This window comes from Schistocerca serialis, chromosome 12 (assembly GCF_023864345.2).
Source record: "Schistocerca serialis cubense isolate TAMUIC-IGC-003099 chromosome 12, iqSchSeri2.2, whole genome shotgun sequence".
NCBI classification, from domain to species: Eukaryota; Metazoa; Arthropoda; class Insecta; order Orthoptera; family Acrididae; genus Schistocerca; species Schistocerca serialis.
Window position 1 is genome coordinate 159,150,888 of NC_064649.1, and position 21,845 is coordinate 159,172,732.

Consider the following 21,845-nt stretch of genomic DNA (forward strand, 5'->3'; position numbering starts at 1 on the left):
AGGTTTTAAATTGTAAGACATTTCCAGGGGCAGATGTGGACTCTGACCACAATCTATTGGTTATGACCTGTAGATTAAAACTGAAGAAACTGCAAAAAGGTGGGAATTTAAGGAGATGGGACCTGGATAAACTAAAAGAACCAGAGGTTGTACAGAGATTCAGGGAGAGCATAAGGGAGCAATTGATAGGAATGGGGGAAATAAATACAGTAGAAGAAGAATGGGTAGCTTTGAGGGATGAAGTAGTGAAGGCAGCAGAGGATCAAGTAGGTAAAAAGACGAGGGCTAGTAGAAATCCTTGGGTAACAGAAGAAATATTGAATTTAATTGATGAAAGGAGAAAATATAAAAATGCAGTAAGTGAAACAGGCAAAAAGGAATACAAACGTCTCAAAAATGAGATCGACAGGAAGTGCAAAATGGCTAAGCAAGGATGGCTAGAGGACAAATGTAAGGATGTAGAGGCCTATCTCACTAGGGGCAAGATAGATACCGCCTACAGGAAAATTAAAAAGACCTTTGGAGATAAGAGAACGACTTGTATGAATATCAAGAGCTCAGATGGAAATCCAGTTCTAAGCAAAGAAGGGAAAGCAGAAAGGTGGAAGGAGTATATAGAGGGTCTATACAAGGGCGATGTACTTGAGGACAATATTATGGAAATGGAAGAGGATGTAGATGAAGATGAAATGGGAGATATGATACTGCGTGAAGAGTTTGACAGAGCACTGAAAGACCTGAGTCGAAACAAGGCCCCCGGAGTAGACAATATTCCATTGGAACTACTGACGGCCGTGGGAGAGCCAGTCCTGACAAAAGTCTACCATCTGGTGAGCAAGATGTATGAAACAGGCGAAATACCCACAGACTTCAAGAAGAATATAATAATTCCAATCCCAAAGAAAGCAGGTGTTGACAGATGTGAAAATTACCGAACTGTCAGTTTAATAAGCCACGGCTGCAAAATACTAACACGAATTCTTTACAGACGAATGGAAAAACTAGTAGAAGCCAACCTTGGGGAAGATCAGTTTGGATTCCGTAGAAACACTGGAACACGTGAGGCAATACTGACCTTACGACTTATCTTAGAGGAAAGATTGAGGAGGGGCAAACCTACGTTTCTAGCATTTGTAGACTTAGAGAAAGCTTTTGACAATGTTGACTGGAATACTCTCTTTCAAATTCTAAAGGTGGCAGGGGTAAAATACAGGGAGCGAAAGGCTATTTACAATTTGTACAGAAACCAGATGGCAGTTATAAGAGTCGAGGGACATGAAAGGGAAGCAGTGGTTGGGAAGGGAGTAAGACAGGGTTGTAGCCTCTCCCCGATGTTGTTCAATCTGTATATTGAGCAAGCAGTAAAGGAAACAAAAGAAAAATTCGGAGTAGGTATTAAAATTCATGGAGAAGAAATAAAGACTTTGAGGTTCGCCGATGACATTGTAATTCTGTCAGAGACAGCAAAGGACTTGGAAGAGCAGTTGAATGGAATGGACAGTGTCTTGAAAGGAGGATATAAGATGAACATCAACAAAAGCAAAACAAGGATAATGGAATGTAGTCTAATTAAGTCGGGTGATGCTGAGGGAATTAGGTTAGGAAACGAGGCACTTAAAGTAGTAAAGGAGTTTTGCTATTTGGGGAGCAAAATAACTGATGATGGTCGAAGTAGAGAGGATATAAAATGTAGGCTGGCAATGGCAAGGAAAGCGTTTCTGAAGAAGAGAAATCTGTTAACATCCAGTATTGATTTAAGTGTCAGGAAGTCATTTCTGAAAGTATTCGTATGGAGTGTAGCCATGTATGGAAGTGAAACATGGACGATAAATAGTTTGGACAAGAAGAGAATAGAAGCTTTCGAAATGTGGTGCTACAGAAGAATGCTGAAGATTAGATGGGTAGATCACATAACTAATGAGGAAGTACTGAATAGGATTGGGGAGAAGAGAAGTTTGTGGCACAACTTGACCAGAAGAAGGGATCGGTTGGTAGGACATGTTCTGAGGCATCAAGGGATCACCAATTTAGTATTGGAGGGCAGCGTGGAGGGTAAAAATCGTAGAGGGAGACCAAGAGATGAATACACTAAGCAGATTCAGAAGGATGTAGGTTGCAGTAGGTACTGGGAGATGAAAAAGCTTGCACAGGATAGAGTAGCATGGAGAGCTGCATCAAACCAGTCTCAGGACTGAAGACCACAACAACAACAACATCACAGGTTAGCCACAACACATACTTTATCTCACAATACTAAAATGTACCTGATGAACACGGACGTTAATAACAACACCATTTGACAGCAGTTTAACAGCGCCACAGTGGGTCACGCCCATGTAGAATACATTTCAAAAAAAATTTAAAAATAGTTGTAGTCTTCGGAATTGAATAAATTATATATCTATTAAAAGGTAATAGTCTGCAGATTCAGAAAACGCAAAAAAGTAAAAATTGAACTTTTCATGATTTTGAGCCTTTCCGGTGCCCCTTAAGGTGCATTTATTCCCTGAGCCCAGGTGGTGGAGATGTTAATTCATACTGAGATGAACTGTTCCTTACGAAGACCAGTAACAGAACTACCAAAGTACTTTTATAAATAAATAATGAAAGAAAGAAGAAAATACTATCACACTGGACTGGTAGATAAAAGTGAGAAATTAAACTGCACGGTAGCTACTACACTGTGAAATACCAAAAGATAAGCTTTAAGTGGGTAGTGACCAGAAAATATGCTACGGCTAGACAAAGTATTATGGACAGCCAAACTACCAAAGAAAGGAAGTGAAGGAGTGAAAGCAATGATTAACACGTCAGTGGCAGACTGGGTTGCCTAAATACACCTTGAGAGTCAACCACGAGCACAGCTATGGAACAACATATGCTGGTACAATCTGAGTGCAGCATCAAACATTGTTACTGCAATTACAGTATAGCATTGAGTTCAGAAATATAGCTAAGATAATGACAACTAAAAACCAATAAGAATATTGAACATAATACTTGTTGTGCAAGTTCACACCACAAGTATGACAGAGAGGAGGAAAGAGAAAAATACTGTAGACATGAAAAGTACCGGTGTGCTAACAGCCAGAGCATTGGTACGTAGTACAAATAAGTATGAGGCATATGAACTGAATAAATGTGAGTATTAATTGTACAAGAGCTAACATAGAGGACTTTTTCGTTTTTTAGAAAAGGAAGGAGAAAAATTTTATCAAAGGTCAGTGCTTAGGTAACCCTCACCAAAGGGGAAATGGAGAGAAGTATTTTTGGGGGCACTATCATTGTAAAAAAATATATACTTGTCTAAAATTGTATGAAACTTTCTGTCATGCCTATCGCGACTCAGCATCTTTGCTATAAGGTGAACAGCAACTTCCTTCTCTAATACTGATACTTGTCTAAAAGGTAGCCTTCGGTGGAAGGTGGTGTACTGGGTGATTTTTACACACGGGATACTGTCGTATTTTGGCGAGACTCGCTCAAAAGCTGCCAGGAAAAGGGACACGCCTGAGTATTGAGGTTCAATTGTGTGTACCAAATACACAGTAAAGATGTAGTGGTCTGAGTTTTGTGAACTACTATTAGTCATAAGAGTAAGTAAGAAATACAGCACAAGAAGCGATGAAAGGCTGATGGCTACAATAGATCTGTAATGCCTTAAGTTAATAGCAGTAAAGAAAAGGAGCCAGACTGGCAAAATAGATGGTGCTGTCATCTTTAGACTCTATTGGGAAATTGGTGATAAGAGTACTACAGTAAATTTGAAGGAGTACCCCCCCCCCCCCTCCCCCTTTTTTTTTGGGATGATAATGAATAATTTAACAAAGGGATATTTATGCTTCGAAGCGCTGATTAATTAAATGATACAGTTGGGATGGTTTATAATTTTTAAAGTCAGTCAGTGTAACCTGGAATGGAGGATCAATAAAACAGATCAGTACAACTTTCGTAATTTAGAGTTATGATGCAAAAATAATAATACGTACAAGGTTTGTTCAGAAAGAAACTGAACTTTTGCTGTATAGGCTTTATTGCTTATTGTACAACGTTTTAAGTACTGTCCTCTTCAAAATGGTCCCCTCTACTGGGAATACATCATTCTCATTGGTTCTTCAAGCTTTGGAACGCCTCCTGGCACACGTTTTGTGGCATAACGCGTGGGTTTGTCCTCACATTGTCCTGTAGAGGAGATCTCTACCATTTGTAAGTGATGTCCTTTCAACATGTTTTTCAGTTTGGGAAACAGGAAAAAGTCTGGTGAGCCTAGGTCTGGAGAATACGTTAGGTGGGTCACAATGGGGATGTGGTGATTTGCTAGGAAGCTGCAGGTGCACTGTCACGATGCAACATCCACCTCTCATTTTCCTACAATTCGGGCCTTTTCCTGTATATCGCATCCCTCGTGCACACTACAATTCCCTGGTAGATTTCCTCGTTTACCGTCTGACCGTGTGGCACAAATTCTTGACGGATAATGCTTTTGCAGTCAAAAAACACAACCAACATCACCTCGATTTTGATCGACTAGTGCGAGCTTTTATTGGACGAGCTGATCCTCTGCCTACCCATTGCGATGACTTCATCTTCGTTTCAGCACCGTAGCCATACACCTGAGTCTTGTTGCCTGTTACGACATTCTTAAGAAAGTTTTTACTGTCATTAAGAACGGCAAGCAGTTCCTCGCACATTTCGACACGGGTTCTGCTTCCGATCTTCGGCTGACAAATGCAGTACAAGTTTCGCACTGAGATGATGCATCTCGAGTCTTACACTCAATATCTGATGGCACGGTCTTATGCCGGTGTCCATCCCCTCGGCAACTTCCCGCGCAGTTAAACGATGATTTCTGCGACTCACAGCATGAACACTATCCACTGTCGATGTGGAAGGACGTCCAGATGTGGGGTCGTCACAGGCCGACATTCTGCGCTGTCGAAAATGTTTAAACGACATGTAGCACTGCGTGCGAGTCATACAGTCCTCCCCGTATGCTCGGCTACATACTCAAAATGTCTCTGTGAAAGTTTTGCTAAGTTTGTAGCAGAATTTCACACACACACACACACATTGTTCTTCAAGCTCTTCCACTGCACTAATCCGACGTGCACATTGTACACATACTTACTTCAACAGCTTGTTCTTCAAGCTCTTCCACTGCACTAATCCGACGTGCACGTTGTACACATACTTACTTCGACAGCTGCGGTTTGCTCGCTAATTGTCTGAGCGACATGAGAAAAATGGCAGTTTGTTGTGTAAACCTGTCACCAGGTGCGCTCATCACACTATCTCTGCCAGTTGACGCGCCATTTCAAAAGTTCGGTTTCTTTTTGAATGCACCTTGTACATATATGCAGCCCCTGGAGTGAGTAGAGAAAGTGAACGAGTAAACCTTGAAAGTACTATTGACTTAAAATGAGACAGAGACAAAATTTAAGTTTGCCAATTGCTTTATAAAACCAAAAAGGCAAATCAGTTGATAGCGGGATTATTTTTAAGAAGACTATTATATCAAAATCTGAGCTCAATAATTATAAAAGTAGATAAAAGACTCCGAACAAGATAACAAGTGAATTTGTCCAGAATGTTGGGATATTATTTGTATTAACGGTGGTATTCAACCTTGAGACTAAAATGTTATGTAACTAACATTATGTAATTTATGCTATGCCATGGTGGCTTCCATTTTACTTTTGAAGATAACAGAAAAGAAAATGTATTAGAGATAAGTTAGGGTTAAAGAAAGTAGATGTGGTGAAAGATGTCATTTGTGTCAATGTTGTTTACTTAGTTAAGTTATTTTTTCTGAAGATAATGACATCATTTGTCTAAAGTGGGGAATACGAGGTGTAACGTATCTTTTCATAAACGTGATAAGTTATGCCCCATATCTCTTAGTGACGAATGACCTTCAACATCTGCATGTGGAAATTTTGTTAAGCGACTAATAAGTAAGAATACGCATATTGTGCAAAAATTCATTTATGTGTGAACGAAATTGTGAGGCCAAACATTGCATTTCGACAAGACAGACTGGCTATGAAAGCTGTTTACCACCGTTTGTCATTTTCTGGGTCCACAGTCGGTACACAGAGGTGTGCCCATTTGTGGAGACATGTGGTGCTCTGGGGAACCCTGAACTTAAAAAAAAAAATATATAATAATAATAATAAAAAAAATAAAAAATAATAAAAAAAAAAAGGTCCACAAGGACAGTGGAAGATTCATTCTGTCCCTATCCCATGAAATTGGAAGACTGCTCAATTAATGTAATGAACGTTAATGTTTATCAACAGAAATGTATTAAAAGAAGTGTATCCAGCTGTATTATTCAATTAGTATACAATGTCTTACGAAGAAGCTGTGGATTCGACAGGCTGTCCGGACTTACGTTTCGAGCCTCGAGATTTCAATCCGAGGAGATAAAAGTTGACGACAAGAATAAGCGTGGCAAAGCAAAAGGGATAGCAGGTGGTCGTACTACTGTTCTTGTACTTTTCGCCTCTCACAGAACATGGGTAGCATTTCGGACTTTAAAAGAATTAGGTGCCAATTATCACATGTAATCTGCAGCTTAAGTATAATGAATTTATTTGTAAGATCAAAATTTAAAAAGCAGTTGTTAAAAGGTTATGAGTAAGATGGCAGCAGAGACTGTGTGGTTCAGTTTTGGCTCATTATTATCGTGGACCAGGTAATGGCTAAGTTACGTCTCAGTTTTCACTCGTTAATGTCACACTCTTAATGTGCTGTGATATGTGTTATTTAGTGTTCACTGCTCACGCAAGTTTTTTTTTGTAATAAATGTCGGAACTGAAGTGAACCAGAATGTTTATACTTGCGCCTCCACTCGTGCACCGAGATCTCTGGACTGTATCTCATTCCCTACATCAGCTAAGTACATATTACTTTTTTATAATGTGCCAGTTTGCAAATTTTATTAATGTACTAAATTAGCAATGAAGTTTGCTAAAAAGTGATTGAGCTTAATATGAAAATACCTTTAGGGCAGAGTAGTTGCATTATATTACAGTATTTTTCCATAAATGTGGTTTGATAGCAACTAAATTCAAGTAGCTATCTTTGCATATTAGCAGAAACAGTTCCCCACCACCGTCTGCAGAGTTTGCCCATTTTGCTTCAATTTGTCGTCAAATGTATCTTCACATATCTGCTGGGGGAAGTGCTGCACCACGTGTGTGTTTGGTGACATTAGTAAGCAATATTACACGGTTCCGTGTCATATTATGTAAAATGTATGCAAGCTACGGTGTATGCCATTAGGTCTCTGGAATTAAGTTATTACTGGAGGTCTAAATAAAGTGAGAATTTAATTCTGACAGTCATACTGTGGTGTCACTGCCAGACACCACACTTGCTAGGTGGTAGCCTTTAAATTGGCCGCGGTCCGTTAGTATACCTCAGACCCACACTATCAGTGATTGCAGACCGAGCGCCGCCACACGGACAGTCTAGTCTAGAGAGACTCCCTAGCATTCGCCCCAGTTGTACAGCCGACTTTGCTAGCGATGGTTCACTGTCTACATACGCTCTCATTTGCAGAGACGACAGTTTAGCATAGCCTTCAGCTATGTCATTTGCTGCGACCTAGCAAGGCGCCATATTCTTCAAGAATGTATTCTGAACTGATAATATTGGGAATCTTGTACCGTCAAGAGCAACATTCATCATTAATGGATTAAAGTTAAGTATCACACTAATTACATCCGCTTTCTGAATTCTCATTCCTTGTCATGTGCCAGACCTCACGTCAGTATAGTTCTTCCCTTCTCACGCCAGCCTGCGTGAGCTAAAACGCATGCATTTCGGCCTCCACTCGTAGCACAGTGTTGGCTCTTCCACTAACACAAAACATACAATGACAGGAACTCACATTTACATTCTCAAACTCGTCATATTCGGATATTCCGATTCATTTGGCTCGGTTTACAAAGGCATTTGTAGGATTTTTATTTACTGTTTTTCTCCTTACCAGTTGCTGAAGTCACTCTTACAGTGACCTCAGAATCAAACAGGATTTTTCAGTACCAAATTGGTTAAACGTTACTTCTATAGGGTCCCGAATTAAATATTTAGGCACATTCATGATGAAAATGTAACGGTTTAGTTAGCATACAGTTTTATAGTGACAGAATCCTACTAGCAGTATCGCTCGTCATAAAAAAGCTCAATCACGTTCAAACCGATTCTGTAACACCCGTAACACGGCTCACCGCACCCGAACGCGTCCGGAAGGGCACAGTCGAGACTACCAAGCTCCCAGAGCTCTGAAACAGCTCGGCACTCGACTCAACAGAATACATCTACATCTACATCCATACTCCGCAAGCCACCTGACAGTGTGTGGCAGAGGGTAACATGAGTACCTCTATCGGTTCTCCCTACTAATCCAGTCTCGTATTGTTCGTGGAAAGAAGGATTGTCGGTATGCCTCTGTGTGGGCTCTAATCTCTCTGATTTTATCCTCACGGTCACTTCGCGAGATATACGTAGGAGGGAGCAATATACTGCTCGACTCTTCGGTGAAGGTATGTTCTCGAAACTTCAACAAAAGCCCGTACCGAGCTACTGAGCGTCTCTCCTGCAGAGTCTTCCGCTGGAGTTTATCTATCATCTCCGTAACGCTTTCGCAATTACCAAATGATCCTGTAACGAAGCGCGCTGCTCTCCGTTGGATCTTCTCTATCTCTTGTATCAACCCCATCTGGTACGGATCCCACACTGCTGAGCAGTATTCGAGCAGTGGGCGAACAAGTGTACTGTAACCTACTTCCTTTGTTTTCGGATTGCATTTCCTTAGGATTCTTCCAACGAATGTCAGTCTGGCATCTACTTTACCGCTGATCAACTTTATATGATCATTCCATTTTAAATCACTCCTAATGTGTACTCTCAGATAATTTATGGAATTAACTGCTTCCTGTTGCTGACCTGCTATATAGTAGCAAAATGATAAAGGATCTTTCTTTCTATGTATTCCCAGCACATTACACTTGTCTACATTGAGATTCAATTGCCATTCCCTGCACCATGCGTCAATTCGCTGCAGATCCTCCTGCATTTCAGTACAATTTTCCATCATTACAACCTCTCGATATACCACAGCATCATCCGAAAAAAGCCTCAGTGAACTTCTGATGTTATCCACAAGGTCATTTATGTATATTGTGAATAGCAACGGTCCTACGACACTCCCCTGCGGCACTTCTCTCCATTGAGAATGACATGGTGCGTTCTGTTATCTAGGAACTCTTCAATCCATTCACACAATTGGTCTGATAGTCTATATGCTCTTACTTTGTTCATTAAACGACTGTGGGGAACTATATTCAACCCCTTGCGAAAGTCAAGAAACACGGCATCTACCTGGGAACCTGTGTCTATGGCCCTCTGAGTCTCGTGGACGAATAGCGCGAGCTGGGTTTCACACGATCGTCCTTTTCGAAACCCGTGCTGATTCCTACAGATACGGTCGCGAACCCTCCATCTGCCGCAGATGGCACGGCACGCCGCAGTCACAGAGAACCAGCCCCCCCCCCCCCTCGGTGCCGATCGCAGTCGTGGGTACCTGCCAAGTGAGTGAGGAGGGCCGAGGTGTGCTCCGCGTCGTACAGGAGGAGCAGCAGTGCCGTCGCCGCCGCAGCTGGTGTCGAGCCGGTCGGGGAGAGCAGCAGCGACACGCCCTGACCCCAGGGCAGCGCCCGCACCTCCCGCAGCTGCCGCAGCGGCCACGCGTCTGCCGGCACTAGCCACCGCCGTGGCTCGTCACTGCCGAGACAAACCGAGAGCTGCAATGTAGCGCAGACCACTACAACTACATAAGAGAGAGAGAGAGAGAGAGAGAGAGAGAGAGAGAGAGAGAGAGAGAGAGAGAGAGACTTCTCTGCTGAGGAAAGTGATATTGTGCATTATAACACAATAAGGTACAATACAATTCGTGTACAATGATGTTTCTCACATCTATACTTTTATCTTAAATGATATTTACATTACATTCTCATACGTATAGTCAGGAGAAACAGAACACCTTGAAAAACTAGAGATACTCTACCATATCTTCCTTCGTCGTCGGCGTTATCATTGTTGCCGTGAGGCACAGTTATACCGAGTGGGAAGGCGCATTGATCTTAGAGCGTGAGATACGGTAACCTTAAGTCATTGACAACACACAATGGTCACGGTAGAACCCGATTCCAGAATAGCTGCAGTAGTTAGGATCTATGAACTACCCCCTCTTGACCAGGTTCCCAAAACTTAACTCGTAACGAGATCCCTTCCAAGCAAATTGTCATAACGATTGTCTATAAAGGCTTCGTACAACGATAAGAAATGTTGCAGTTCATGGAATAATAACAAATACGACCAAACTGTCTTGTTTCTTCTGTTTTATTTAACGTAACTTTGTTCACAGTTTTATTTCGCATTCACCACTCATTCACACTCTGGTGTGGAGCATATGCAAGTGCGCTAACCCTAACTCCCAAGTTCCATCGAAACCCTTTGATGAACAGTTTTGGTTGCTCGACACCAACAGTCAATGATAATGATGCAGTATTTTGTAATTGACTCTTCTAGTTTAGCCACTCCTTCCACGAATATTTGTTAGACGTAAGACAATTACACACTTTTCTCTCCGATCCACAATTATTAAGAGTTCGCATAAAAGTTAACGTTTTTCTCCTTTTCATAAATTGGAGCCCGCTCTCCATGATATAATTAAAAAAAAAAAAAAAACGGTCTCATACCACACGTTCCTCGTGAGATGCGTATAGATGTATCCCAGAATTGACCGCCCTGTAGTTGTACTCCATTTAATGATCACACTTCGCTATCCGTGATTTCGTGTAACTAAATGTCCATTTGTTACTCTGATTGTATATCGTAGTTGTTATTTAAAACTCGCCCCTATATTTTTTCACTACACGCAATTAGCACTTCTTTACTTCTTTATTTCTAAGAGTAAACGAAAAAAATGACGCCATATCATCGGCTTCGTCGATATAAAGCAAAACACCTCAATTTGCCCAATTTGACCTCTTCTTATAGGACTGGCTACCTTACTCATTAATTTACTACATATTATTTCCAATAACACTAAACGGGTATCACCGTTAATATTTGAATTGTATTAAAAAGCATGTTATTATTATTATGACCGAACAAATCACGCGGCGTGCATTTTTAATGACAGCTTTACACTCGTCCAGCCTTTATCGTGCAATATTATATATAAAAATACAGACAGAACCGAAAGATCAATCTCTCTACCATAACCAATAGAGGCAAATACGCTATTCAAGTTCCATTAGATATATCTTGACTCGTATTGTTACAATACGATGTTTGTATTCACGGTACAACTACATTAGTCGCTCTGCAGATACGATTTGCATTTCAGTGACATCGGTTCGGCACGTGTCCTGTCGCTAGTAGGCACAGTGTCTGCCGTGGGCCCGGATAACTCGTTCGACACGTGACGGCACTGACGCGTATAAGGTGCAAACGGTGTCCCGTGGTGTAGCTGTCCGTGCTGCGTTCACCCGGTTCCAAAGTTCATCCCCGGTGATCGGCACCGGGTCACAGCACCACACCTATCGTCCCACCGTACCCCACACAGTTTAGATCGGCACTGACTCTGGTGGTCTGGCAGGCCGGGGCGAAAGGCCAACACCTGTGACACTGAGAAGGCACGTGTTCACACGACAGGTGGCCGTGCACTGTCTCGCGGAAAAATGGTGTCCGAGCGTCGTGCGGGAAGGTCGTGGCTACGAGTCGCGGGATGCCGTTTGTGTAGGTCGTACCGGTACCGGTCACTGTGCCGTGGCTGTGCACCGACTGTGACCGGTGGTCGTACCTGACAGCATCCCACACTGTAGGGCCTCCAGTTCGTGCTGCACGTCTCGTGCAAATGCGGGCACTGTGGTGCCACTCCCAGTCTGTGACGAACCGAAACAAACTGGACCTGAAAACATTATCTGGTGCCGCACGTTTCTGCACATTTGTCACAGGTAGCTGGAGCAGTGGACGACGCAACGTAACCCGTGCCGTAACAAACAGCACAGGGCTGTCATCCCTGACAGTGCTAGAGCCAAGGAGGGCACAGATCCCTCCTTCACTGCCATTCGGACGAGGTGTCGATCTTCTCGAGCTGTGGTCTGGGTGGTGTGACCTCACCCGTATCATTATTTTGTACGGCCTTCCGTGAACCGTTCGGCACACACTCACTGCACTGCCGAAACACTGCATCCCACACGAGCAGCAATTTCCCAGACGGATGCATCACATTCTCTCGTGCCGATAATACACCCTCTTTCAAACTCACTGATTTCCCACACGGTCTACGAGGCATCCTGCGTGTCTGCTCGAGCCACACTGATCCGTTACATCTCTGTGTGTCCATCTTTTTAGAAACGGTTGTGGAACTCAGCTGTTCGATAGAGGATGTCAAATTAAATACTCTTCAGCTGCCAAATTTCCACCTTATTTTATTTGGCAACCAGTTCCCATATTTTACGACACCATCTTCAGGCCTCTGACCGACATGTAGGAAAAATCTACCTGGGTTGTGTGTTTTGTTGGCTCCTGTTTTGAACACAACCGAGGTAGATTTTTCCTACACGTCAGTCAGGGGCCTGAGGGCGACGTTGTAAAACTATGAAAAAACTGGTTGCCAAATGAAATAAGGTTGAAAATTGACAGCTGAAAGGTATTTAATTTGACATCCTCTTATCCATTACCTTCAGTCTGTAGCGACAGTGAGGGCTGCAGGCATATTTTTACCGGTCGGTGGTGCTGCACCGTGATATTGACGTTGAGCCCGAACCTGTGTGTCGATACAGTTCAAATGCTAATCATTTCTGCAAAACGTACTAATGTGCATGTCCTGTGAATGTGAACATCCTATATTTAGTCATTCAAGGTTTTAGTGAACAGTGGTGTATTAACACAAAACGCAAATACACGTAATGTGTTCACACTCAAACGATGTTAATTCAAAACTACTATATAAATTTTATACTTTTTGTAATTAATTGTTTTCAAAATTTTTGCTGTTAAAGTTGCAACTCAAATTACTATTACTACTGATTACTGAAACACTTGGGAATGGTAAATAAAAAATGTGTTATGAGCAAAATTATTCTCTCTGAAAATGATAACACTGAAACTAATGGAATAACTTGATGTGTTATAATATAAAATTTTAGCCACAGCTGTAATATAGTGCTGAATGTGTGCACGTTGTGTGTCATATTACGCACCGTGTGTTGTTTGGATGTGATTAGCAGCAATAACTGTTAACAAATGTAGAAAGAAAATGTAAAAGCTTGTGACATTTCATTTATTGACACGGATCAACTATTTACAACACACCACAGTGGCGCAGGAAATGCGAGATGAGGAATGCGATACAGAACAATTGTGGTCTTCCTCAAACTCGAATTGCCGAACGAAAGCCCCCCGAGCTGCAGTGTGCGTGCACCGTATCAGATTTTGGAATATCTCTTGCCATCTTACGCCACTGACTTAGCCGTGTGATTACAAATTATAAAACTATCATTTGCATAAAGTTCACCACACAATGCTGAGTGTTTTAACTGTGTAAAAGTAACAATAAAATCTTTTGTTTATTATTACCAAAGTTCTTGTACAGGTTAAGTTCAGATCAAATTGGGAACATAATTAGTTTTTCCATAACATATTCAAAAGTCTCTTTCTTCCATTACCCTCACAGGAAAGATTAACATACTAATGTTAACGAAAGCTAGTGGCACAAGAGATCGAGTGGATATTCACAATCTCGTGAGGGACACACACTCTCTACGAGTCTCTCGTACAACGCTATTTGTCTCAACTTCTCCTCCTCCACCACCACCACCACCACCACCACCACCATCACCACCACTGTACACTGTATACGGTTACTGACTGTATCCCATATAATAAATTGCTATAAATTTTACAAGCAGGAATATCATAGCTTCGGACAAAATTGTGCCAACAATGAGAATGAGTATAATTTTATTTTACTCACCTTTTGTATGTTATCCATTTCTAAATATTCATCAGATTTAAATTAAGAACATTCCAATCTCAATACGAGAATATTCCAATCTGAGCCTTTTATTTCTTCTTGAGATATCAAGACTGCAGTATGGGTTGGAGGCCAAGTGGTCTAACTTCAGGAAAAGTTCCCTCATGGCCGTCACGGGTGTTGCTCAAATTTTGTGTGAGCATTTACACATTTTCCCAGTGATTGTCAGTAAAGTTTTACTTTCATCAGTTTATAGAGATATAGTCATTTGTTTGACCCCGTAACACAGCTATCAACTGTACATCTGGTGAGTTTTCGGCAGCTTCGAAATGGAATATCATCGGTAATATTTTCTCAAAAGAAACAAAACTAGGTCTGCTCTAACAATGTTTTTTGCTCTCTTAAGTCAAACGATAAAAAAAATTTTCTGAGTGATCTGCATAAGGACAATCTGAAGCATAGAAGGCTGAAAAAATAGACATTCGAAAAAATGTGAAGTTTAGCTTTATACTTCCAGAAGAATACACGTGAAATCACACACACAGTAACTTACCAATACAAGCTTTTAGAATATAAAATTTCATTTACCTACTACTTTCCAATAGTTTACAAATTGAGGGTAAAGATGATGATTTTTCTAAAAATACCACAATTGTCTATTTTCTCCTACTTTTATGAAAAGAAAAGAATCTTCTGTGAACTCTTTTAATCCATTTTGATTAGAACGACCATGTTCTAAATCGTCAAAAAAGAATGTATTTGGTTTTACAATGCGAGCATGTAAGGCCGTAAAAAATGATGACAAGGTGGAGCTGCATTGAAAATGGGTTCATATTCCACTTGTACTCATATTAAATATTACAACTTTTATTATGTTCTATAGTTGTTTAGTAGTCTTGGTGGAAGATAATAGCAAAAGTCCTGATGACTAGGAAATGAGCCTGAATCAGAAAAACTGCAAGTAAGTAGTAGTAGTAGTAGTAGTAGTAGTAGTTGTTGTTGTTGTTGTTGTTGTTGTATCTCCACAGGATTCAGCTCTACAAAATTCTTTATAAAAACTGAAATGACATAGGGAATCCAATACAAAGAATACTATTCTCTTTTTTGTGACTCTAATAATTTGAGATAATCACATTTGAAAAATGTAATATTTTGGGTTATGCATTATCACAATTTCTTCCCAAACAATCCCATCAGCAACATCATCTGCCTGGCAGTATAGTTTTCCTCATGTCATTCCACAGAAAATTAATGAAACATGTAAAAAATTGAAGTAACTTGATGTTAACATAAGCTCAGGATCCTAAGAGAGACCTTTTCTACCTTTGGCCTCGGCAGTTATGCAAAAATATCATCAGCTTGGGATCCTTTGTACAGAAACCCTTATCAGGCTTGGGAATGTGGGTTAAAGAAACCCACCCACAGCTGCTGTTGCACAGCATGGCCCATATGGTGGTGGGGAAGCTGGCTTTCTCACTTTAAAATTAACCAGCAGTGGTTAAACCACCATGGGCCATACCAACAAATTTATGCAATTTTCAAGTATAAACATGACGACGACGATACTTAGTTTGTGAGGCGCTCAACTGCGCAGTTATTAGCACCCACCCAAATTCCCAATTTTACACAATTCAGTCATGCCACATTCCCAAATGAAGATGAAATGACGAGGACAACAAAAACGCTTAGTCCCAGGTGGAGAAAATCCCCAATCCGGCCGGCAATTGAACCTGGGAACCCCCGAAAGAAAGGAGTGCTAGTTCTGCAAGGTTTCACAGGAGAGCTTCTGTAAAGTTTGGAAGGTAGGAGACGAGGCACTAGCATAAGTAAAGCTGTGAGGACGGGGCATGAGTTGTGCTTGGGTAGCTCAGTTGGTAGAGCACTTGCCCACGAAAGGCAAAGGTCCCGAGTTCGAGTCTCGGTCCGGCACACAGTTTTAATCTGCCTGCCAGGAAGTTTCATATCAGTGCACACTCCGCTGCAGAGTGAAAATCTCATTCTGGAAACATCCCCCACGCTGTGGCTAAGCCATGTCTCCGCAATATCCTTTCTTTCAGGAGTGCTAGATCTGCAATGTCTCAAAAATGAGATCGACAGAAAGTGCAAAATGGCTAAGCAGGGATGGCTAGAGGACAAATGTAAAGATGTAGAGGCTTATCTCACTAGGGGTAAGATAGATACTGCCTACAGGAAAATTAAAGAGACCTTTGGAGACAAGAGAACCACTTGTATGAACATCAAGAGCTCAGATGGAAACCCAGTCCTAAGCAAAGAAGGGAAAGCAGAAAGGTGGAAGAGTATATAGAGGATCTTTACAAGGGCTATGTACTTGAGGACAATATTATGGAAATGGAAGAGGATGTAGATGAAGATGAAATGGGAGATACGATACTGCGTGAAGAGTTTGACAGAGCACTGAAAGACCTGAGTCAAAACAAGGCCCCTGGAGTAGACAACATTCCATTGGAACAACTGACGGCCTTGGGAGAGCCAGTCCTGACAAAACTCTACCATCTGGTGAGCAAGATGTATGAAACAGGCGAAATACCCTCAGACTTCAAGAAGAATATAATAATTCCAATCCCAAAGAAAGCAGGTGTTGACAGATGTGAAAATTACCGAACAATCAGTTTAATAAGCCACAGCTGCAAAATATTAACACAAATTCTTTACAGACGAATGGAAAAACTAGTAGAAGCCGACCTCGGGGAAGATCAGTTTGGATTTCGTAGAAATACTGGAACACGTGAGGCAATACTGACCTTACGACTTATCTTAGAAGAAAGATTAAGGAAAGGCAAACCTACATTTCTAGCATTTGTAGACTTAGAGAAAGCTTTTGACAATGTTGACTGGAATAGTCTCTTTCAAATTCTAAAGGTGGCAGGGGTAAAATACAGGGAGCGAAAGGCTATTTACAATTTGTACAGAAACCAGATGGCAGTTATAAAGAGTCGAGGGACATGAAAGGGAAGCAGTGGTTGGGAAGGGAGTAAGACAAGGTTGTAGCCGCTCCCCGATGTTGTTCAATCTGTATATTGAGCAAGCAGTAAAGGAAACAAAAGAAAAATTCGGAGTAGGTATTAAAATTCATGGAGAAGAAATAAAAACTTTGAGGTTCGCCAATGACATTGTAATTCTGTCAGAGACAGCAAAGGACTTGGAAGAGCAGTTGAACGGAATGGACAGTGTGTTGAAAGGAGGATATAAGATGAACATCAACAACAGCAAAACGAGAATAATGGAATGTAGTAAAATTAAGTCGGGTGATGCTGAGGGAATTAGATTAGGAAATGAGACACTTAAAGTAGTAAAGGAGTTTTGCTATTTGGGGAGCAAAATAAGTGATGATGGTCGAAGTAGAGAGGATATAAAATGTAGACTGGCAATGGGAAGGAAAGCGTTTCTGAAGAAGAGAAATTTGTTAACATCGAGTATAGATTTAAGTGTCAGGAAGTCTTTTCTGAAAGTATTTGTATGGAGTGTAGCCATGTATGGAAGTGAAACATGGACAATAACCAGTTTGGACAAGAAGAGAATAGAAGCTTTCGAAATGTGGTGCTACAGAAGAATGCTGAAGATTAGATGGGTAGATCACATAACTAATGAGGAAGTATTGAATAGGATTGGGGAGAAGAGAAGTTTGTGGCACAACTTGACCAGAAGAAGGGATCGGTTGGTAGGACATGTTCTGAGGCATCAAGGGATCACCAATTTAGTATTGGAGGGCAGCGTGGAGGGTAAAAATCGTAGAGGGAGGCCAAGAGATGAATACACTAAGCAGATTCAGAAGGATGTAGGTTGCAGTAGGTACTGGGAGATGAAGAACCTCGCACAGGATAGAGTAGCATAGAGAGCTGCATCAAACCAGTCTCAGGACTGAAGACCACAACAACAACAGATCTGCAAGGTTTCGCAGGAGAGCTCCTGTAAAGTTTGGAAGGTAGGAGACGAGGTACTGGCAGGACTAAAGCCGTGAGGACTGGGTGTGAGTCGTGCTCGGGTAGCTCAGTTAGTAGAGCACTTGCCTGCGAAAGGCAAAGGTCCCGAGTTCGAGTCTCGGTCCGGCACACAGTTTTAATCTGCTAGGAAGTTTCATTCCACAGTTTGTTTCCCAGTAAAACATTAGTTGAAAAGAGAGACTCGTGCCACGAAGGGAAGACGAGTAGAATTCACGTGACAGTTTTTCTTGCCACGAATGCAGATGGATCTGACAAACTCCCCCAATTCGGATAGGAAAATTTAAGAAGCAGAGGTGTTTCAAAGGTGTAAAGACGAATCCTACAGAATACAAATCCTATAAAAATTCTTAGATGGCTATGATTTCAATAGAACAGTGTTTCAAAAAAATGGGACATTAGAATGAAAAAGAAAAATATTGGATCCTTCATCTTACGGCTCAACGTGCAACTCTTCCACCCCAAGTAGTTTTGGAAAATGTTAAAGTGGAATTTTTCCCTCCAAATTGTACCAGTGTCTTACAGCCACTTGATTTGGGCATTACTGCAAATTTCCAAATGCTCTGGTTCAATATTTGATAGCACTGACTAATGCGGTAAAAGAAAATCTCTCCATTAACTGAGTACCAGCCACGGGATTTGTCAAGGCTGCCTGGCAGTTGGTGTCGTACTCTGCAATCAACAACTGGTGCCTCACTGGGAGATACTGCTGATGATGACGGTGGTGATGCTGAAGTCATGTCTGGTGATGAGCTGCCTCTACTGGAGGGTGTGTGGTGTTGCACGATGAGGAGATTATTGCTGTGTGCAGGAATTACACCAGTGTGAAACGTTATACTGAAAAAGCTCTGAATTCATTAGAAAAATGAGGTGTACCCACTTAAGGCACAAAAAGTGAAACAAGTGAAAGTATCAGACTTCTTTATGCAGGTTCAAGTTCAAAATGATTTTTCTTTTAATATTGTACTGCATATTCATCATTTGTAAAGTTTACACATGTAGGCCCATTGTATCTGCCCCCCCCCCCCCCCCCCCCCCTCCCCTCGTGAAAATACGATGTGTTGCTACTCACCATACAGCAGAGATGCTGAATTGCAGATAGGAGACTCAGCATCTCTGCTATATGGTGAGTAGCAGCTTTCCTTCTCATAATATTGTACATTTCATCCTGGATTTTCCATTGTTTGAAAATATATGTATTACTGTATTGATACCTGACTTCTAAGTTACATGTAATCTTTTCTCTTCCTCTTGTTATACATGTAATTCAGGTTCAGCTGTACATTTCATTATCCGTATGTCTTCTACTGTTCTGGCATAAGAATCCATGCAGTTATGAAGTGGTCTAACAATCTCAAAACTATTAAAAATCTGAACTGAAATGCTTTGGGGGATTTGAAAGCAGAAAAAAGATTTATTTACTGTTTGTAATAGGAAACCTCTTCTATGTTAAACATTGGTATTTTTTTATTTTTTCACTGAGTATTTATCTTATGCTGTGTCTGTGAGCCAGAATTAGAATTAGTAAATTTCTTTGATGTGGCTTACTTCAACAATGGTCTGTAATTTGTATTATTGCCATTTGGAATTAATTGGAGATAAACAGATTTGAAATTACTGTAATGTTGGGGAACTTACGTGCATTTTGAAAAATACATTTAGATTTTTATGCAAATGAAACTCAGACTGAGAAATGTTACTATACTAACAAAGAGATAGAGGGGCTGGCCAGTACTTACCTCAGCTCAGTACAGCCGATAGATACACAAAAAACAGAACAGAAAATTTACGTTCCTAGGTTTCGGTACTTTGTTCCCTCATCACGGAAGAGAGAGAAAGAGAGAGAGAGAGAGAGAGAGAGAGAGAGAGAGAGAGAGAGAGAGAGAGAGGGGGGGGGGGGGGGGGGGGGGAAGGGAAGAAGGGAAAGTGGATTCAGTTACTCACAACCCAGGTTATGAAGCAACAGGGAAAGGTAAACAGGGAGGGTAGCAAGGGTGGAGGCATGGTTGTCAGAGGGAAGCCAAAGATATTCTACTGTTGAGTACTGTGCCAGCTTCAAACCAAAGAGGATGCATACAGAAGTAAAGAGGTATGTAGTACAAACACAACTATGTAGGATGAAAAGATGCGTGAATGGCTAAAGAGGAAAGGGAAAGAGGAGAAGACTGAAGAGTAAATGGGAGTGAGGTTGTTTAACGTAGGTTCAGTCCAGGGGGATGGCAGGATGAAAGGATGTGTTGGACTGCAAGTTCCCAATTCCGCAGTTCAGAGGGACTGGTGTTGGGTGGGAGAAGCCAAATGGCGCATACAGTGTAGCAGGTTCCTAGGTCCCTAGAATTATGCTGGAGGGCATGCTCCGCTACTGGGTATTTGACATCTCCTAGGCGGACAGTTCGTCTGTGTCCATTTGCTGGTGATATTTTTGTGCCATTGGCTATCTTTCTCTGCCACAGGAAAATTTTTCTGGGACATTTCTGCGCCACCCTCGAACTTTTTTGCGGCACGCGCGATCTTTTTTGCGGCACTCGCTATCTTTTTTGTGGCACGCGCGATGTTTTTTTCGCCACTCGCTATCTCTGTTTTTGAGCAATGTGTGTTCTTTTCCCCTGATCTGGACATAACTTGCTTGGTCTGGTCAACTTTTTCCGTATTTTTCTTATTTAGTGGTCTTCCTTTGGTATTGAACATTACCAAAACAATTTCTTTCTTTCTCGTCCTTCCTTCCATGTTTTATTCCTTCTTATGATTACTATTTTAACTTTAGTTATTTAATTTCCCTACCCACCAGTTACCCACTATGTACCCTAATCCTATACCACATTATTCACATTCATACCGGAAACATGCATTCACCGTAGCCAAACTGCAATCCCACATACTTTTCCTCCAGTCCTGCTTAACCTTTGGAATTACCCCTAAAGGGCTTACCTTAAAAGTTCCCATCTCCGGGTGCAATTCCTCCTTCCACCAGTCTCTCCAGGACTTCCAGAACCTTCAATCCTTAGCCCTTACCCAACTTGTCCTGAATCTCTACACTACTTCATGTAACCACCACTCCCAACAGCTCCTATCTCTCTTCAAAGTCCTCCACCTCTCAAACCCTTGCTTGGAGAACACACTGAGGAACATCATCCTAGAAGCCAGCTGCAAACTTGAGTTCCATGCCACACACCACCTGAAAAAACTATCCACAGTGCTAGTGCAACACCTAAGAAGTGGGGTCCCTCTCCCTATCCCTCACAAACACCAACCACAACAGAACCTTCAACAAACCCCCTTCATAGCCAACAAACCTAGCCTAGCCACCCTACTCAAACTCCCCATCCCAGCACATACCCCACACAGACCAAATCTCAACTATAACCACAGTCAAATGCCACATATCACCAGTCCCAATTCAGTTCTAAACCTCTCATCCAGATCCCTCTCTCCTCCAGAGACATCTGTTCTATCAAAAGGCTTAACCTTTAGCCCCACGCCTAAATTCAACCACACTGCCCTGGTTAAAGATCTCCTCTCATTCACCTGGAACCTCAACTGGAAATATCACTTCACTACCCAAACACAGCCCCCAAATACTAGACCCAGTGTTAAACCCTGTCTAGAACAGTTCCGACCGCCTTCTCAAAGGGATCCTCCTCCCCTCCCCCAATACCATCCCTTGCAGACATTTCAGGAATTCCTCACATCCAGTGTTGCCTCCCAATCCTTCTTGAAGAACATCCCAACAACCCCCAACGTCACCCCAGCTGAATCCCGTGCCATTAAGGAGCTGAAAACAGACCACTCTATTGTCATCCTCCCAGTGGATAAAGGCTCCACAACTGTCG

The 21,845-nt window shown here is 41.7% G+C and overlaps 1 protein-coding gene across 1 annotated transcript in view; it reads right to left on the reverse strand.

The window, feature by feature from the left end:
* Positions 1–21,845, reverse strand: part of LOC126428465 (serine/threonine-protein kinase 11-interacting protein) — a 294,026-nt gene that overhangs the window by 59,698 nt on the left and 212,483 nt on the right. Inside the window, exon 18 of the mRNA XM_050090398.1 lies at positions 9,593–9,792. Within this exon, the coding sequence (XP_049946355.1) occupies positions 9,593–9,792 (200 nt within the window). The remainder of the gene's footprint in view (positions 1–9,592; positions 9,793–21,845) is intronic.